We start from the raw sequence: 21,077 nt of genomic DNA on the forward strand, positions 1-21,077 counted from the left end.
TTCTCCATAACCTTAATTCCAAAACCTATTTTGATTATGTAGAGGTACAGAGTTAGGTAGCCTGCTTTGGGGCTCAGGGAGTTCAGGGGAGACTGGCGTGAATTCTTACCAACATTCTGACACAATGGTTTGGGGAGCCAGGGAGACAGCTCTCATGTGTCAGCCGAGGGGAAACGTTTTCCAGATTAGTGCTTGGCCTGCGTTCGCGCTCAGCTTGTAAACCCAGCCACGCTCTTCTGACTCAACAGAGCGTGGCGTTCACATATGGGCAGGGTTCTCCATCAACAGGACTGCAAGAAGTCCTGTTTATCAGCAAGTGACACTTCCTCACTTTGCACTTCTCGCTAATTATGGTTGTTAAGTTTTCCGGATCCTATCAGAAGAGCAGCTCATTAACTTTAATTATTTTTTCAAATTCATTGGCTCCATTTTAGTCTGAAGCTGGCAGGTGCCAGTAGGTTTTTATTGGAGAAATTAATTAACAAGTGAGTGGAAGGCTTTGGTAGCTGATACTTACCTTTCTTCTCCCCATCTAAGCAGTTGAGAGTGGAATTGAGACCCCACAAACTAGAAGGGAGAAAAGGCACAAGGTGAGTATCCAAGACACAGGAAGCCACATCTCAAGGGCAGCCAGAAATGCGGCTTTTGTTTGTACCCCATGTCTTTCCAACTAAGTCACCGTGAGACCTACATCCAGAAAACCCACGGATCTGGCTACCAGATCATTTTCAGCTGGTGTCTACATCGAGTTGGTTCTAGATAGAAACCGACACTTAAAAAGCTGAATTAGAATCCCTCTGCGTGCAGCCTGGTAAAAGTTTGCTTCCAACGGCCCATGCAGGGGCATGTCCCTGACTTTCTTTACTCATCAAGGTAGTTAATCCACTGTTGCAGACCTACGTCTGTTGCAGCTACTCTATTTAAAAGTAGCTTTTTTAAAAAATTAGTACTCCTCATCATAACTAGATTACCTCACCATGGCTAGATATGCCTCAGCACAGAATTTCTCTCTCTCTCTCTCTCTCTCTCTCTCTCTCTCTCTCTCTCTCTCTCTCTCTCTCTCTCTCTGTCTCTCTCTGTCTCTCTCTCTCTCTCTCTGTCTCTGTCTCTGTCTCTCTCTCTCTCTCTTGTATGTCATGAAACATACATAACCATATTTAACCAAGGTTTCCATAAATATTTTGTCCAAAGAAATCAGACAAGAATATATCAAACAAAGAGGTCCACTATAGCATTAATTGTAGCAATTAAACATTAGAGAAACAAACAAACCAAAAATCCCACATTCAATATAATAAATAAATAAGTCAACCTTGGTCTAGCCACTAGAATATTAGCACAGCCAGAGTGATGTCCCACGACAACGAACAGAGGAAAATGTTCACCATATATTACATGTTACAAACTACAGACAGGGTTAGGCTACTCTTCAATGCTGATATTCATTTATAAATTGTGTCGAAATCACAGCAACGTTTTAATTCTCATCCCTGTATATTCTCATATTTTAAAAACACTCTGCATTGCACATCTGCCACTCTTGTATTTAGAGAAGGAACTTAGTGTGGTGTTTTTCAAACAAAAGAGAAAGCAACCTCCTTGCAACATAGCATAGCATTACGGCAGCAGTATATATGACCAAGCCTTATCGTCCCTAAAATTCACAAGGAAGGCCTCTGTGATTTGGTGAGGGCTTGCTGGGTCCTAAGCAGTAGGCTGGGATATTCTGCATATGTTATCCCTGTTAATCATGACAATAGTGGGCAAAGGTGGACACTGTTGCCCTTATCTGTATGGATGAGGATACAAAGCTTACAAGAAATTCAGTACCTTAATTTGTCTCAACTACAAACTGACTACAGAGCCAGAATCCACACCCTCAGAGCCAGATTTGGTGATAGCTAACCTCAGCCCTCATCTTGCTGAGATCTAGGATTCGCCGGGAGAGGTGCCCCTGAGCTTGCCTGTAGGGGGTGGGGAGTGTCTTAATTAGGTTCACTGATGTGGGAAGATTTGCCCACTCTGAGTGGCACCATTCCCTAAGGTCCTGGACTGCATAAGGGGGAAGTGGGCTTAGCAGCTGCATTTTTCTCTCTCTGCTTCCTGACTGTGGACACCATGTGAGCAGATCACCCTGCCGCCATGGTGGACTGTAAATCTGAACTGCGATCCAGAGTAAACTCTTTCTCCCTCAAGCTGCCTTTGCTGGGGTATTTCATCACGGCAGCAGAAAATTAAATCTGGTTTCATTCTTTTATATTATACACCCACATGATTTAGATAATGATTAAATAGTTCTAGCAAATGAAAACATAGGCTAATAAACATAGAACTAAACAAACTAATAAACATAGAACCTAATTTTAAAAAATAATAAATTTACCTGCTAGTTTTAAAAATGAAATGTTTTGGATACATTTGATGTATGTATGATTTTGTTCCCCCACTCCATTCTGTTCCCTTCCACCCGGGGGTAAACATTACCCCCAATATGAGATTTGTTGTTCTCATGTAAATGATCATTTCTTGACCACAGACGTTGTACCCATAAACTAGACTGAATTCACCACTTCCTGATAAGGAAAGTCCTAACTCAGTGCATTTCATACAAAGGGATTTGGTACTGACGTTGGTTCCAAAGGCTCAGGAAGCTAGAGAAGCAAGTGGACTGATGGAGTTGGTACTATTTCCTCTGTTTGGCCTCCAGGTTAATTCCTTCAGTGCTCAGAAACTGCTTAGCCAGTCCACCCTGACTTCTGGCTCCTGGTTGGTTTGGGACAAAGGGAAGCATTGGCAGGAGGTCAAAGGGCAGAGGGGGCGGAGGTCAGAGCACCTACTTGACAGGTTTCTTCCTGTCGGGAGGTCAGCATGGCATCCCTGACAGAGCCATGGGGACTCTCCTGCCTCCTCTTCCTGCTGCTGGTGGTGTCAGACTTGAAGGGCTGCCAGGAACAGGAAAAAAGATGGTATCTCACTCTCTGCTGTTTTCCGGGCCCCTGCCAGTGCTTTGAACTGGTAAAACCAAGTCAGAAGCCACAGGTGTGTCATTCACATAGATTTTAGCCCCTTGGTACAGAACAGCGTGCCAACAGGCTACACAGAATCAGGAGAGTTTAGAGACAACGGCACAAACCTAATACTAGTGCCTAACGTTGTTTGACCTTTTTTTTTTTTTTTTTTTTTTGAGCCAGCATCTCTGGTCTCAAACTTGCTAGGTAGTGGCAGATAACCTTGAACTCAGATCCTCCTGCCTCCACCTCCCAAGTGCTGGGATTACAAACATGTACCACCACGGCCGGCTTCATCGTTTGTGTTTTTAAAGCTTTGTCAGTCAACATTCTAGTATTGTCACAGCCTGCCTGAGGATCGAAGCACAAAGGAAAGGTATCTTTGGGCTCACAGGTTCAATCCATCATTGGTCCCGTTGATTTTGGACCTGTGATCTGGCAGCAGACCGTGGCCAGACCATCCAGTAGAACGGAAGTGCACACAACATGGTCCAGGTATGAGGGAGAGAAGAGACTAACATCTCACACTACTGCTCAAGGGCACACTTGCAAGGACCTCAAACCTTCATCAGACCCCACCTCCTAAAGATCTCATCACTTTCTGATGGCACTGAGTGTTTAACACACAGAACCAGGGTGCCCAAAGTGTGTCCATACTCTTATTGTTTTGCCTGATTTAACATCTTTGAGATATAATCATGTTGGTGCAGGTATCTCTAACTGATTAGTTTAGCTACAGCACTGAATTCAGTGATAGTATTTCTGCACGGAAACTACTGAATTCAATAATAGTATTTCTGCATGGAAACTACTGAATACAATAATAGTATTTCTGCATGGGAACTAGTAAAATGAGCAGCACCAAGTTCATGGGACTGGGGCATGAGTTATGAAGATAATATATGGCAGACGTCGAACAGTGGATAAAATTGGATTATAGGGAAGTATGTCCAAACACTGTTCTTCTCATCATTCAACACAGATTTATCAAGCCCTACCACGTCCTTAAGCATTGTGCTTGATACAAAAGACAGAAAATCAAACATGACCTGGTCCCTGCTCTCTAGTTGCTGACACACAAGCAATTAGATCTATGGCTTCCATCAGGGGAGGCAATGCAACAGGCGAGACATCACTCTGTTCAATCAATTCCAAAAGGAACTACATAGCAATTTCAGTTACAGATTTAAAATTTTCTAAATAGATGAAACACTGTACTATAAATCAAATATAGATGTTTAGTAAAATGATAATAATAATAATAATACCATGACCCAAGGGCTTATTTTCAGAATGCAAAGTAGATTAGCCTTTTTTAAAAGAAACATTATCATAAGTTAATGGGAAAAAACTAGCATATATCAAAAACTCACTTGAAATAGTTTGGCAGCTTTCTTAATAAAAATTTAAGCAAGATTAGTGGGAAATCATCTTACCATGATAGACTACTGAGCAGGCACCCTGAGCAAGCATCACAGTAAGTAAGGGGGTTCTCTCGCCATCACCAAGAAGGCTGCACTTACCCAAACCGTCTTCTGGACACTTTAATAGTACAGCAAGTCAGAACGAAATGAAAGGGGCAGGGAGGTGGCTCTGAGGGAGAGCACTTACCTGAGCACAGGGGGCCTGAGTTCGATCCCCAGTACTAAGGGGGGAAAGTTATGTGTTTTAACAAATAACAAAATGCATATTATTTAAGAACTACTCAGACACTTTTTGAAATTTATTTAACTTTATTTTATGTGCATTGGTGTGAAGGTATCAGATCCCCTGGAACTGAAGTTATAGACAATTGTGAGCTGCCACATGGGTGCTGGGAATTGAACCCGGGTCCTCTGGAAAAACAGCCAGTGCTCTTAACTGCTGAGTCATCTCTCCAGGGCAGCACAAAAGAGCCAACCCTGTTAGTGCAGGTGTGGGTGAGCTAACCCCGAAGTTGTAAGCATGGGAGAGTTATCCCCATTTCACATCTGGTGGACCAACCCTACAGTGGCCCAGACTCAAGGTTATGACTTGGCCTGCCCCATTATCCACCCTCTCTAAGATCTGCTGGATCCAGTGAGGGGACCTGACCCGCAGACCTAAAGCTGCAGGATCTCCACAACACAGGGCAACAACAGAATACCCAGGAAGAGCCCTATCGAGAGCCCAGCATCCATCGGGTAGTAGAAACCAGAGTCTGAACCAAATCAATGACTCTTTGCAATGAACACTTACAAGTAAAGACAAATGGACAAAGGATTCAACCTGTGACTCACTCTGTCACACTGCAGCTTCCATGACCAGATTTTTTTTTTAAGTTTTCCCCTTATTTTATCTGATTTTATTTTTTCTCCTTTTTTTTCCTCTTAAATTTTGTTTTATTTGGGGGTGTGCAGGGGTGGAGTGTGGATGCCAAGGGACAGGGAAATGAATGGGATCAAGATACATGATGTAAAAGACACATAGAATAAATAAATAAATTACAAGAGCTTTAATGCGTGAAATAGGCAATTAAAAAAAAAGACATTAGTAAGACATTACTTCCTGTGGTAGTTAGCTTTGTCAACCTGACACAACTTAGAATCACCTGGGAAGAGTGTCTCAATGAAGGACTGTCTGCGAGGGATTGTCCTAATTAAGTTCACTGATGGGGAAGAGCTAGCCCACTGTGGGCAGCACTGTTCCCTAGGCAGGAGTCGCTGAACTATGTAAGAGTGGTGAAATCTAGCTAAGGGCAAGCAAGCCAGCATGTATGCATCCGTTTCTTTCCGCCCTCTGTCTTTAGAAAGTGAAACTGTGAAGAACGGTGTTATAAACATTGATGCCTGTGTTTATTTTGACTATTATGTTTGGAACAAGCATTTTGAACTATGACTCATGCACTACAGTTGCATTCACCACTGATCCCTGTTGTTGCCACCCACTTTCTACCTTGTTAATTTTTCTGCCGGTTTCAAACTTTGGAAATACACAACAGTTTAAGTAGGTGGGTTAAAGCAAAGTGGAGACATCCCGGCTATTGGCCTCAGATGCTATATAATGACATTCTTAGCCATTTAGTTGGTAGAAGCTTACAGAGTAGATACAGTTAGCTTCTTTAGGCTTAATCAGATTCTTCCCAGCTCCCAACAATCTCTCAGAAACACTAACATAGCAATATTATCATCAATCCTTGAGATGTCGTTACAATCCTTGTAACGACAGGGGGTCTTCCAGCCAGCACAGAGATTTTTAAGGATTCCAACAGTAAGGTCCTGACTCCTACTTCCCTACTTGGCTCCATGCAGGACTATGAAAACAAGACAAAATCTCAGGGTCGCCTCAGTGTTCCTTCAAAGCCCTGGCCTCAATTCTCCTCCTGCCAGCTTGGATAGGTGAGAGTATAAACACAGACACAGTATTTATCTCTGTCTCCATGCCAAGAAGAGGAATCCTGTGGTAGCTAAAAAAAAAAAAAAAAAAAAAAAAAAAAAAAAAAAAAAAAAAAAAAAAAACCATAAACAACAACAACAACAAAAACAAACAAACAAACAAAAAAAACATGGACTTTGTAGTCAGTGTACCTGGATCTCAACTTGGATTTGGCTATTTGCTTGCTGTGGGATCTTGAGTAAGTCACTTGCTCTCTCTGGGCCTTTATCCTGTAAAGTGAGTTTAATAATGCCCACTGGAATTAACAATGTCCTGATGGTTAGAAGTCACAGTTACTGCTGCAGTTGTCAGGGCAGAGAAGGGGGCTTCCAGACTTGGGGACAGAACTTGGTGCTGCTTCTGGTTCTGCTACACGTTAGCTTCTATGATTGAATCAAGTCACAATCTCTCTCATCCTCCACCTAAAAGATGAGACTAAAGGTCCTTGCCCGGATCAAACAAAGTTTGATATTGCATCATAAATGGTAATGTCATTTGCCAGGGTATCTAACAAGTTTAAGATACTGTTATTACATTTGTTATTAGCACAGAGTCTGGATTAACTGTTTTTATGTGGCTGTGATAAGAAATACCCTGACCCGACAAAAAGTCGGTTTGAGAAGATTTTGTTTGGGCTCTCGGGTGCAGATGGAAGACAGACCGTTGTGGCAGAGAAGGTACAGCAGCAGGAGGAAGTGGCCAGGCTGGCCAGCAGGAAGCAGACTGGCCACATTTCACCCACACACAGGGAGCAGAAAGGGATCAGGAAGTAGAGCCTGGCTATAAAACCCCAAAGCCTGCCCCCCCCCAGTGATATACTCCCTCCAGCAAGGCTCCACTTCGTGATACTAGTTGGGGACCAAGTGTTCAGACACGGGAGCCAATGGGGGAATTTCATATTCAAGCAACAGTAATGGAGAAGAGCCTCTAAACCAAAAACCAGAACCTGAGTGCTTGTAGTTATATCTGTTCAGCCATCTCTCCAAATACATCTCCAAGATACAGTTGTTTGGTCTGTGTTCTTTTGGCCCACCAAGTATGGGCTCTTTAGAACAATGTTAATTCATTGATAAAAGTGGTGGGCTTCATATGAGGATTTTGAAGGGTTTTTTTTTTGGGGGGGGGTTGTTTTTGTTTGTTTTGTTTTTGTTTTTCGAGACAAGGTTTCTGCATGTAGTTTTGGTGCCTGTCCTGGATCTCGCTCTGTAGACCAGGCTGGCCTCGAACTCACAGAGATCCGCCTGCCTCTGCCTCCCGAGTGCTGGGATTAAAGGCGTGCGCCACCACTGCCCGGCTCAATACACTTTCTTTTTTATTTTTATTACATATTTATTTATTTATTTTGAGGGGAGGGGAGGGGCACACGGGTATCCCAGTACATGAGAGGATATCAGGAGACAAATTGGGGGAGTTGGTTCTCTCCCTCCATCATGTGGGTCCCGGGGGTCAAACTTGGGTGGCAGGCTTGGCAGCAAGCGCCCTGATGTGCTGAGCCACCTTGCTGGCTCACAATACGCTTCTTAAGAAATGTCCTGAGTCTCAGTCATCCAACTGGGAATTTTGCATAGCCCTGGATGTGTGCCCACTGTATGTCTTCCAAGGGAAAGTCACGTGCTAACAGCATCATGGACGGGAAGAATTTATCTTGACAGGAAACAAAGAATGCCCTTGGGATTTTCAGGCACCCTGAGAAATAACGTCTTCTCCAGCCCTCTGGACCCCGAAAGCCCCTTGGCACACTGTATGGCCTTTAGATAAGAGGCCTTCAGCATCACCTTTAACAGTGCTGTACACACTGTACTTTAACAACATGATCACATTGTCCCATTTACAGAACGGGATTAGGGAAGAGTAAACAGCCTAAGATAGCAAAATACACTTTTCTCCATCACTCAGAACCATATAGTGACTGTCAACTTCTTCCAAGGCCCAAATTTGGTGCAGCTCCTGGATTTTCAACTCTTCATGATATCAAGGAAGAAAAATCAAAAGAGCCCATCAAGCAAGTAAGCTAAGTACCAGGAGCAGGTCATTGGAGTCCCTGCTGCACTGATTACTGGGCTCCGCCTGTACCTTTCATCTTCAAAGGACCCACAGGTAATAATCAATGCATGCAACATTCCCTTCAATTAGTCAAAGTTGCTGGAAAGATTCAGTGGAGGAGATAGTTGAAAGAGTCAGATCTGGGAAGGCTGCGTTAGACAGACTCTTTCATCTGTAGAAGGCCAGACAGTCTACTTTGAACGATAAAGCTTTTAGGTAAAAACTTACATGGTAATAAGAACAATGGGATGTCAAAACAGGCAATGTACAATTAGGGTCTTTAATCCCAGCACTCGGGAGGCAGGGACAGTAGATTTCCATGAGTTTAAAGGTCAACCAGGGCTATACAGCGAGACCCTATCTCAAAAAATAAAAGAAAGAAAACTAAGGGGAAAAAAATCTTCATAATCTTGGTTTGGTGATCAGTTTTGATATGGATGGCAAAATATAATAAACTGAACTTCATCAAAATTTAGAAGCTTTGTTTTGTAATTGATACTGTTAGGAGTATGAACACTGGGGAAATATCTGTAAGTCTGGTAAAAACTCATATCCAGAACATACAAATGACCAATAAAACTTTACAATATAAAATCAAACAACCTAATTTAAATATAGGAAAAGATCTGAACAGACACTTCAACGGGAAGATAAAGAATGCCATATACCTGTGAAAGGATGCTTAGTCACATAAATCATCAGGAAGATGAAAATTAAAGCCACAATTAGCTGCCACTACACACTTAATAGAAGAGTCAACCCCCCAAAAGCACCTGAGGATGTAGTTCAGTGGTACAGTAGCTGCCTAGGCTCAAAGCCCTTGGTTTGACCCTGACAACAGCAACAATAAATAGCAGATGTTGCTGAGGATACAGAGTGACAGGGATGCTCATTTATTGCAAGTGAACATGTAAATCAGTACAGCCATTTCATCCAGTATCTTCCTTCTCTCCCTCCCTCCCTCCCTCCCTCCCTCCCTCCCTCCCTCCCTCCCTCCCTCCTTCCCTCCCTTCCTCCCTCCTTCCTTCCTTCCTTTTCTTTTTTGGAGATACTTTCCTTAGTATCCCTACATGACCTGGAACTTGCTGTGTAAGCCAGGCTGATCTCAAATTCACAAAGATCTGCCTGCCTCTGTCTGCCTCTGTAGTGCTGGGATTAAAAGTGTGCGCTACCACACCCAGTTCAGGTAAAGCCACTTAAAATTTTTTGTTTGTTTGTTTAATATGAGTGAAAGCTATGCCTTCATGTATGTATGCGCACCATGTGCATGCCTGGTGCCTGAGGTCAGAAGAGGGTGTTGGATCCCCTGGAACTGGAGCTCCTGATGGCTGTGAGCTGTCATGTGGTGCTGGAAGTGGAACTTGGGTTCTCTTGACAGAACAAGTGCTCTTAGCTGCTGAGTCATCTGTCCAGCCGCAAGGATAACCACTTTAAAAGACAGCTTGTGTCTTTTAACATACATGAGTCTTAGATGAATTTTTCTAAATGAAAGAAACCAGACCTAAAAGGCTATGTGTTGTATGATTCTAGTCTGGAAAAGGCAAAACTATGAAATTATAAGGCTAGAAGAAAGTTTAGTGCTTCCTGGAGTTAAAGGGAGGAATGATTAGCCCGGGACACAGGTACAACTTGAGCAAAAAGACCTGCCATTTTTCATTTCACCAGCCAAGAATAACAGTGCTGAGTATAAAATAAACATGCATGGGGCCATGTTAACATAAATAAATGACTTAATAAATAAATGAGAGATAAGGAGCAAACTTCCCTGCAGAAGAAGTAAATAATTTATGCATATATTTTCCCTTTCCCCAACACACATGCCTCTCACTCCTAAGGATGTCTAGACATGGTGACTTGCATTTATTTATTTATTTATTTATTTATTTATTTATTTATTTATTTATTTATTTATTAACTAGTTTTTCGAGATAGGGTTTCTCTGTGTAGCTATTGGAGCCTGTCCTGGAACTCACTCTGTAGACCAGGCTGGCCTTGAACTCACAGAGATTCACCTGCCTCTCCCGAGTCCTGGGATTAAAGGCCTGTGCCACCACCGCCTGGCCAAGTAACTTGCTATTAATTAGACAGGCAAGCATAGGGAATAGTTTAGTAACCTGGGCTCCCCTTGGTTTGAGGGATACACATCCCCTTCTACAGTGCACTTGACAGCTTCGGACCCTTATCTGATGTACTATGCACACACACCCCTCTCCTAGCAAAGTCCTTGAAACATAGGACACCCACCTGCATCAAGCTACATGCACACCCCACTCCGAACAATGAAATAAGTTCCTCTTCCCTTTAATGACTATCAGACATGGTTTTCATTCAATCCTACTTTAGTAATATTCAGGTAGGAGGTTGGGAAGTCAGTCCAGCCTAATTGGTTTTAGATGCAAGTGCACTACGACAAACTGCCTTCTACATGAATTTTTAGGGAGAATCCCCTATTTATCATCTTTGAAATGTGTAATTTGGCATACGTATAATTGAAATCAGATGCATCGTGGGAAGGGGCATGTCAATCAAAACATAAAACCACCTGGGACAACAGCCCTTGGCAACAAATTTGTCCTTCTTGTGAACCCCATAAGAATCCTCAAGCAACCAGAGTCTTTGAGAATTGTCACTTGTGTGGCTGCAGTCACTCTTGACAGCATATTTCTTTCTGATTTTTACCATGCCTTTGCTCTTAAATAAAGTTTCATTGCTACTCTGTAATCTGTGTGTGCATTTATCTCAATCCTTGCATAAGAAACCGAGAACCTGCAAGCACCTGGCCCGGAGTCTGACTACTGGTCACTTAAAGGCAGACAGCATTGTAAAGTGGGCAGGTTAGCATGATGTAAGCCATGTCCACAGCACAGAATTCTGCCACGACAGTGAGAGTGGCCTTCTCTATCGTTATCCTGCAGAACCGATAAGCCCAGTCTAATCACCAGAAAAACAGCAGGCATGCCTAAATGGAATATATTCTTTAAAACACCTGAGCAAGGCTTTTTGAAACTGTCATGGCCGTGAAAAACTGGAAAACACAGTCACAAGCCAGAGAAGACAAAAGGAGGCGCAACATATAACTGTGATGTAGGATCGTGGATTGAATCAGTGAGGCAGGGAAAAAAATGTGGGAAAACCTGTGAAATCAGAAGGGAGTGTAGACTTCAGTTCATGATGCTATTGTGAGCTTCCTCGTTTTGACAAATGCACCATGTTGGTGTAAGATATTAAGGATTGGAAACGCAGAGTGCAGAGCATATGGGAACTGTATGCACTGCCTGAAACTTTTCTGTGACTCTAAGAACAGTAGTGGTGGTGGCGCATCCCTTTAATCCCAGCACTCAGGAGGCAGAGCCACATGTATCTCTGTGAGTTTGAGGCCAGCCTGGGCTACTGAGTGAGTTCTAGGATGGTCAGGGCTATACAGTGAGACCCTGTCTCAAAACAAGCAAACCAAAAAAACCAACAACAAAAAATAAAACAAACAAGCAAAACAAACAGTTCTAAGATAATAGTTCATTTAAAAAATAAACAAACAAGCCAAGCATGGTAGCACACCTCTAACTTTGGGAGGCTGAGGCAGAATTGTGAGTTCAAGGCCAGCCTGGGCTATGTAGTGACTTCCAAATCAGCTGGAGATACACATTGAGACTTTTCCTCATTAAATAAATAACTTTGACACTAAGATATTATCAATATTGAAGGGACACAAGTGTTGTGGAATATTATTTGAAGATGTGTTACATTTGCTTATGTTGTGGAACATTTGTTTAAAGATGCAAAGATGTGTTGCATTCTTTTATGTTGTATTTGTTCAAACTCTGTGAAGCTGTGTTACTTTGCCTGTCTAAAACACCTGATTGGTCTAATAAAGAGCTGAACAGCCAATAGCAAGGCAGGAGAAAGGATAGGCGAGGCTAGAAGGCAGAGAGAATAAATAGAAGGAGAAAAAAGAGAAGAGGGAGGAGCGAGAAAAAGGAGGAGGAGGAGGACTCCAGGGGCCACCCACCCAGCTATACAGCAAGCCACGGAGTAAGAAGTAAAGAACAACGGTATATAGAAAAGTAAAAGGCCCAGAGGCAAAAGATAGAATAATTTAAGAAAAGCTGGTTAGAATCAAGCCAAGCTAAGGCCAGGCATTCATAAGAAGGACTAAGCCTCTGTGTATTTATTTGGGAGCTGGGTGGTACCCCAAAGAGCTAAGAGTAAAAAACAATCAACTACACACAAGAATAGCAGTACAACGTGAGTCTGTGACCATTCCATTTCCCACAGGATCCACCCCAGCTTTAAAACAGCACAGGGTTCGTAAACAGTGCTTTAGCAGGAAGTTCTCACGCTGGCTGTGTTCACTGGAAACTCACCATTGAAGTGGACATTGCGGCGCTTGGGCTGTCCTGTTTTTGTAGAGTTCCTGTTGCCACCTGGGGTAGAGAGCCAACGCTCTACTACTTCCAGTTGACATCACACTTGCACAAACCTGCATCCCTTCAATGCTGCTGGTGAGAAGCTGTTCTACGTCAATCCTCTGTCACTACTGAACACACGGCTAGGCACACAGGCCAACATCAGCCACAGCTGCCATTCCAATATGCAAATACACAAACACCGTGTTTCTCTTTGCATTTACCAGTTCTCAGAAAGCAATTCATTTATCGGCTGAGCCCAGCTCACACTCTGGTGTGTTTTATGGGGCAGAACTCCTAAAAGGCCACTTCATGTATTCCTATTAAGTGGAGTTATGCATTGCCTACAGGTCATCAGTTTCCCTGAAGTCTGGGCAGTGGTGGCTGGGCTTCTGTGGCACATAACATGACTATTTTGCACATTAGGAAGCGGTTGCTGTGTGGAACCACCACCCCTTAGTCAATCTATTCAGGAAGGGTTGCCATCCACACATTGGGAGCCAGACCCTCCCAGATTATGGGCTGGAAGATAAAGCTGCACTCATCACTATGATGAAAAGTGGTCCTTCCATTATGAGCTACTTATTTATTTGAACTCAGAATTAACGAAGCCCAGATGAACCACGTGAGCGCTGGTTCCGCAGAAGTAAATTGCTTCTGGGTTTGATTGTTTTAGCCTGTAGATGTTTGTGTCTGCTGGACCTCACTTGTCTGCTGCCCGTGATGTTTCAAAATGCCAACTTGCCTGCAGCAGATTCTGACTCAGACTGTGACTGACCTGGACAATAATTTCCCATGTGTTCTCCTCCACCATGTTGTATTTAGTGATGCTAGCTTTGGCAGTGTCCTTGGGATTTTATTTTTTTCTTTTCATTTGAGCATATTCCCCAACTACATGAAGAAGGCAAACTGGTCCCAGGAACAGGAGTAATGGTTATATTTTTAAAATTCTCAGATCTGTACCTCACCTGCTACCAATTGCCACTGAAGACATAATGCATATTTTGATGAGGTACAAATAGTAGCCATAGTAACTGAGTCAGGGGGCAGGGTTGTGGAGTATTCGGTTCATGTGTTTAATTCCAATCAATAGTATTTTAAATTTACTTACGTGGGAAAATAAGAGATTGAACCAGGGGATTTACACATGCGAGGCAAACACTACCTGAACACCACGTTCCCAGCCATAAACTGGAGACCTAAAGAGAAAGGACACCATCATACAGCACCTCCTCCCTGCTCTACAACTGAACTACACCTCCCCCCCCCTCACTCCCGGCAAACGGTATTCTTAGCCAAGTGAAAGGCAAGCCTGTGGTGATGCCCATGATGACAGCAGAAATGAAGAATCTAACTGTGGTCTGAAAACATTGAATGAGAATAAGTCAAGTGCTTATCAGAAGGAAGATCATCCAAGTTTTTCCCACTTGAACTTCTCTCTGGCCATGCAGTTGATTTTCGATGCTGTTGCTGCTGCTGCTGCTGCTGCTGCTGCTGCTGCTGCTGCTTCCTTCACTGATATTGGAACCAGGGTTTCTAAGCTATTATTATGGACTAGGGACCAGAGGCTCTCCTGGAACCTTCTAGGCTTCTGACAGCAGACTAGGACTACTGAGGCACCCCGCCTTGTGGACCAAGCGACCACTGGTTGTCAACCTTCAAGGAGAGACAGGCATTGTGGGACTACTCTGACTGCTGAGGCCTTTAGCTTCAAGGACCAAGTAACTACTGGTTCTCAGTTCCCAACTGTGATTCTTCTTTTGTTATTATTTTTAAGCTGACACATTTGGGTGTTGCTTTAGTTAGGGTTTTATTATTATTATTATTATTATTATTATTATTATTATTATTACTGTGAAGAGATACTATGACCACAGCAACTCTTATAAGAAAAGCATTTATTGAGGGGGCTCACTTACAGTTTCAGAGGTTCAGTCCATTATCATCATGGTGGGAAGCATGGCAGCATGCAGGCAGACACGGTGCTGGAGGAGTAGCTGAGAGTTCTACATCTTGCAGGCAACAGGAAGTCAACTGACAAACTGGGCAGTATCCTGAGCATAGGAAACCTCAAAGCCCTCCCCCACAGTGACACACTTCCTCCAACAAGGCCACACCTACTCCAACAAAGCCACACCTCCTAATAGTGCCACTCCCTCTGAGATTATGGGGGCAATCACATTCAAACTACTATGTGTTAAGTACTGATATGTTAAGTTGCCAAAGTTTCAGATTAGGGGTTGGGAGACAGCTCAGTGGGTGAAAATGTTCAGACCTGAGTTCAGATCCCTAGCACTCACATAAAAAGCCAGTCCATTGCTGCAGGACTCTGTAACCTTGGCCGGCACTGGGGAGGCAGAGACAGGAAGATCTGGGCTCATCGGCCACCTGCCTAGCTCCAGGTTCATATCTCAAGGAAATAAGTCAGAAAGAAAGATGAACACACATGACCTCATCTGGTCTCTGCACGTGTGGTTGTTCACGTGCATACACACACACATGCACTCACACACATACACACATGCATGAGGGAGAGGGAGAGGGAGAGGGAGAGGGAGAATGGTAGTTTTGGATCAGTTTTTCTTGGACTATGACATTAGCCGCAGTTTGCAGATTCCTGGTTCCAGCAGTGTATCTTTGGAAGACCCTAAGCAAGCCCAGCTGTTGTTTTTGTTAGTGTTCTCTAAAGAAAAAGAATCAAGGAGTTGCGATATATATATATAGTCTGATTCCATATGGGGAACTGGCCAGCTGTGTGGATGCAAGGTCCATGTACTGTGTTTCCCTGGTTTTTTTAGGATGCCATTCATTTGCTCCTCTAGCCTTTAAACTGGAGGATCTAACTGAAGGTGTGTGAAGGTAACTATTAAAAACATCTGGGGCTAGAATACTTCACCCTTAATAGTAGTTCACACTGCAAAACACGGAAGACAGTTGACACTTGGATGGCGCACCCTTACGGAGATTCAAGATTCAAACTGACCGAAGTATCTGGGGGTGGGAGGAGCAGTGTCCCGAGAACCACTGAAAGGGGTGAACGGAACAAATGGTGAAAGGAACAAAAGAAAAACCTATCTGTGAGATATGTGTGTCTCTAACTTAGCTACTTAACAGAGGTGCAGTGGCAAGAGGCACTCACTATTCCAAGGAAACGCCACCTTGCTTCCCGCTCTGGCGTAGGGACTAGAGTTCCATCAAGAAGAGGAGGAAAACAACAGCTTTAAAAAATTGGGACAGCTGTTATTTCAGGGAACATTGCTGCCCTTTACAAAAGTGAATGGAAAGGACCTGACATTCCAGCCCCAGAAAGCCACTGCGAACTATTGGGTGTAATTAATACAGTCTTACTAACCAAGACCTCAAACAAACCAAGCGCCCCGCGCGCTTGGCTGGCATCTGCTCCCTTCCCTTTCTGCCTCTGGCCACCAGGGGGAGCCGCAACCAAGGCACGTTTTTCTCCGCGGAACGTAGACTCGCGCCTCGATGAGTCTTGTCCAGGCCGGGGCCCCGTAGCCAAGGCGTCTCTCGCGGGCGCGCGGAGCCGTGCTTCCGCTTTCTCGCGCGCCGGGCCAGGTGCCGCCCCTCCGCCCCTCCGCCCCTCCGCCGCCCGCCCGGCCGCTCTCGGGCCGTCCCCGCGGGCTCCCGGAAGGGGGCGCTGTCTGCGGCGTCGCAGCGGCCCTGGCTGCCGGGAGACGATCTCCCGGCGGGCTGTGCGGCCCGGCTCGGGCGGCTGCGAGTGCCACGTCCCAAGTGCTACGCGCGGAGTCGTGGAGCGGGCGGTGCGCGAGGCGGAGCAGCGCTGAGCCGGCCGGGCCGTACGGATCGCCCGCCGCCATGGGCTCCTCGCAGAGCGTCGAGATCCCGGGCGGCGGCACGGAGGGCTACCACGTCCTGCGGGTAAGGGCTGCGGGGGCGGGGGCCCTGGGGACGCCGGGGCAGCCAGGCCCGAGTCCGCGGGGTGTCCTGGGCGCGGCTGCCGGCGACGCGGCCCGGGGGACCCGCCACCCTGGCTCCCGGTCCCTCCCGCACGGCCTCGCCGCTTCCTGATCCGAGCTTCAGAGTTGTTGGGAAGGGCAGGGGGCACCGCCTCCAGAAGGGGCCGGAGCCGGGACCTGGGTTCCCGGGGAGAGTGACCGAGCCCCCGGGGATGCCACCGCAGGTGTCGGTTCGCCTCGGCGCCCCCTGGATGCGTGGAAAGGCCACCTGGGCAGGACAGGACGAACCAATGGCCTCCAACCAGATTGGACGGACTTGGATTTTTTTTTTTGGTAGGACACTTTTCCGTTCCGGGTCGTTCCTGACCCTTCCAGATCTCTTCTACATTTCCTGGAGGAGAGGAACTTCCGTTCTTCTTTCTAAGATGAAATAATCAGGGAGATCAAGGTTTATGTCGGTGTGGTTAAAAAGTAATGGGGGAGAATGTTTCCAAAATAACCAGGGTTGATAGGGGAACGCAGCGCCAGACACCAGGGTGCAAAAACACACCCTCTCCTGTGAATGGTCTTTTCCTGGTGGAGCCAGGAATGCGGTGACACCTGTGTGAGTGAACTGTGAACAGAGTGGCTTCGGTCTGCAGCGCCATTTAGGGACAATATAGTGACAAAAGATGTTAGTTTCTCAGGCAAGACAGTCTTCCCTGAGAGTGTGATTGCTACCTTTATTTTCTGCCCTGGGTCCCATGTTCTGAGACAACATTCTAAAGTAACACAAATACATGAATGACAGGGCTGTGATGGGTCACCTTTCCGATTGTCGCGTATAACTAACTGCCTCCCCATTCCACTCAAAGAGCCTCTTGAAGCCCACTCTTTGTAGTATGTTTTTCCAGGGTGTTTGTACATAAGCCACATTATTTTCCAATTCCCTTCAGCTAACCAAACTCCTAAGTGCCATACTGACAGGTAAATAGAGGACTGTCCCGTCTTGGAGTCAAAGGAAAATGAATGACAGTGCTTTTTTATCTGGTCTGGTTTTGAGTTGTCTCCTGTGAGGTATATTATCCTGTTACTAGCCAATTCTCAGAGTGGCTGACTGTGGCTGGCTATGAACCCTTAGGGACCTGTGATATTTTTATAATAATAAACACTTGGGGAAACCCAGTAAGACGCATTAGTGTTAATGAGTAGGAAAAAAAGTCTTTAGGGTCGTAAAAGACAAATCTTCACATCAACAGAGCTCCAGTTTAATGACTTCATTCCTGTGCCAGACTGTTGAAGTATGGTTTCTTATAAATTATTTATTTTATGCACCTTGGTGTTTTGTCTGCACGAGGGTGTCAGATCCCCTAGAACTGGAGTTACAGACAGCTGTGAGCTGCCATGTGGGTGCTGGGAATTGAACCCAAGTCCTCTGGAAGAGTAGCCACTGTTCTTAACTGCTGAGCCATCTCTCCAGCCCCAAAAGATTTCCTTTTTGTTGTTGTTGGTTTTTTTTTTGTTTGTTTGTTTGTTTTGAGGTTTTTTGATTGGTTGGTTGAGGTTTTGTTGTTGTCAAGACAGAGTTTCTCTGTGTGGCCTTAGCTGTCTTGAAACTTGCTTTGTAGACCAGGCTGGGCTTGAACTCACAGAGATCCGCCTGCCTCTGCCTCCTGATCGCTGGGATTAAAGGCTTGGATTAAAGGCATGTGCCACCACCACTGCCCGGAAGTATGTTTTCTTTATAGCTACACTTCAGAGGATTTCTGTGCATACATAGTCAGTAGTATAGGTGTGTTATTACTCTCCTCCTCGAGTTTTAGAAGTATTAGGGGCAGCCTCAGTTACCAGTCCGCATCTGGAACACAAATGCTACAGTTATGAAATAATTCTGTAGAGAGGCTTTATCAAAGGGAGCTTTAGTGATTGTGTCATGAAGCAAATGTTTCTGAATCCTTAACCCTTTCTTCCCCTAGTTCTGTCACTCATTTCCTTACCTGTTTTCAGAGGAGCAAGAGATATTCTCTTCCTTGCATCTGTTCCTGCTTAAATGCATGGTAGTGCATTCCACTTCAGGATATTGAGCTTGGAAACCAGTGTGTCTGTGGCAGGGAAATCTTGTGATAAACTCACCCACGTTTGATAAGTTCTAAACTGATCTAATATCATTTTCTTTGATAATCAGTTCCCTGGTGATTAAAAGTTCCCTAGAGATAAACACTATTTCCTGCTCAGATGCACTCTCTGCTGTTGTCCTACTATTCTTTCAGGAGTCCGAATAATTGATAAGTAAACTTTCTATTGGGAGATTATTTTCAGTACTCACCGTTCTGTTCTTCGGTACCAATCTACAGAGGACAGTCTCAAAGATCCAGCAATTCCTTTAAGCAGAACACTTTTCTTCTTAGATATTATGTATTTCTGTCTTCCCGTTCTCTTAGGCCTTGGTTCAATGCAGTTATGATCCTATTATATATTCAGCTTGTCATCCCCACCCCAGAGGTCACCAACCGCTCCGGAGAGTTTCTCTTGTGGCCATTCAGTGTGCTTAATGCATATAAAAGCATCTCTTTGCACACTTAGTTTATCTTTCTCAGGTTTTTGCTTCTTTGTGTAACCATTGAAAGCACACGATACATACTGTATGTTACTGTTACTTAACTGGGCAGTGAGCCTCCTTGAATTGAGCTTCCTAGGAGCATGTGGATAACTAGCGCCTCCTGGTGTTGAGCATTGACTTTGCTGGTCTTTTACTCTTAAAGGATATGCTGGGAAACTTGAATGCTTTTTGTTTCACTTAAAATACACATTTCCAAAATTACAGAGTTTTAATGTTCTATAAATGCAGATCTTCATTTTACTAAGTTGCTGTGTTTTCTGATTATCTGTCCTTTAGAGAACATATAAGCAAGTTTCAATATAAAACAAAGTTACCTGTAATTGTAGTGTCTAAAGGTAAATACTGCTAGAATATTTGTCTTTGTCTTTTTATTTTCCTGTGCTTTACTCAGCCCCTTATCTGTGTGCCACAAAGGTTTTGAGTGATATGACACAATCAAGTAGAGTGTGGGCAAAATGTGTATTGGAGCAGGGCGTGGTCAGTCACACCCGTAATCCGGCACTTGTGAGGTAAGGCAGGATTGCCAAAAGTTCAAGACCAAGCTTGAGTGCTACAGAATGAGACCCTGTCCAGAAAACAAGAACAAACAAAGATATGTTAGTCTTCCAGCCTAAATATCCAGCAACTTTATTTCTTGGTAAATAAAGTGACACTTAAGCATTAATTAGAAAGCTTTGCTTTGAAGGAGAAGTTCTCCACACCCTGAATAGTCTCAAAAAGTTACATTTTGAAAGTGGGTGCCTGGGCTGAAGAGATGGCTCAGTGGTTAAGATCACATACTGCTCCTGCAGAAGATCCAAGTTCGGTTCCCAGTGCCCAGACTGGGTGGCTCACAGCTGCCTAGTACTGACCTGAACTGTAGGAGTTATACCTCTGGCCTGTGCAGACATGTGCACATACCACTCCCACCCCACCCCACCCACCCCACACACAACTGAAAATAAAATGAATCTTTAAACATAAAAGTAGATTCTTGGGGTTGGCAAGAAGGTTGGGTGAGTAAAAGCTCTCGACACCCAACTTGACAAGCGTGAGTTTAAGTCCTGGGACCCAAATGGTGGAAAAAGAGAAATGTCCTCAGACTGTCACACGTGCACCGGGGTGCTCCGGGCCCACGTACTCCAGCACACAAAATATAACTAAACTTTAGGGACTTTTTAAAGTGAGCTCTATGGTAGTGCACGCCTTTATTCCCAGCACTCTGGGGGGCAGAAGCAGGCAGATCTCTGAGTTCAAGCTGGGCCTGGTCCACTGGCAAGTTGAGTTCCAGGCCAGGCACAGTGGTGCACACCTCTAAGCCCAACACTTGGGAGGGTAAGGTAAGAGGCTCAGGAGGTCAAGGCCAGTTTGGGGTTACGTAGCATACCAGACGGGGTGACGTCCTCATCACTCTCCACCTTTTTTTTGAGATGGCATCTCCTACTGAACCGGGCTCACTGATTGGCTAGATTGGCTGGCCAGCAAGCCCCAGGGCTCTCCTCTCTCTGCCCCTCAACACTGGAAGTGCAGGCCAGCCCAGGTTTTTAATTGGGGTGCCGGGATCTGAACTCAAGCACTCAGGCTTTGCGCAGTCTCAAAACCTTTCTGTCCTGTGTGGTGTCCCCCACCAGATCATCAAAACCTATTTTCAGAAATAGGGAACCATTGAGAGACCATTCTAGTATTCCACCCAAGACCATCCTTGGGCCCTGGGTTC

The 21,077-nt window shown here is 44.8% G+C and overlaps 1 protein-coding gene and 1 long non-coding RNA gene across 2 annotated transcripts in view; one reads left to right on the forward strand and one right to left on the reverse strand.

Moving 5' to 3' along the window:
* Positions 1-428: 428 nt before the first annotated feature.
* On the reverse strand, positions 429-2,945 carry LOC143272698 (uncharacterized). The gene is made up of 2 exons (XR_013050317.1): positions 2,838-2,945; positions 429-567 (listed from the first exon to the last, which is right to left on the reverse strand). It is a non-coding gene; the product is annotated as an uncharacterized LOC143272698 (long non-coding RNA).
* Positions 2,946-16,380: 13,435 nt separating this feature from the next.
* Positions 16,381-21,077, forward strand: part of Gorasp2 (golgi reassembly stacking protein 2) — a 29,988-nt gene continuing 25,291 nt past the window's right edge. The window contains exon 1 of the mRNA XM_006972407.3: positions 16,381-16,744. Coding sequence (XP_006972469.1) covers positions 16,682-16,744 — 63 coding nt within the window. The 5' untranslated portion in view covers positions 16,381-16,681. The remainder of the gene's footprint in view (positions 16,745-21,077) is intronic.

This window comes from Peromyscus maniculatus, chromosome 4 (assembly GCF_049852395.1).
Source record: "Peromyscus maniculatus bairdii isolate BWxNUB_F1_BW_parent chromosome 4, HU_Pman_BW_mat_3.1, whole genome shotgun sequence".
In the NCBI taxonomy this organism is placed as follows: Eukaryota; Metazoa; Chordata; class Mammalia; order Rodentia; family Cricetidae; genus Peromyscus; species Peromyscus maniculatus.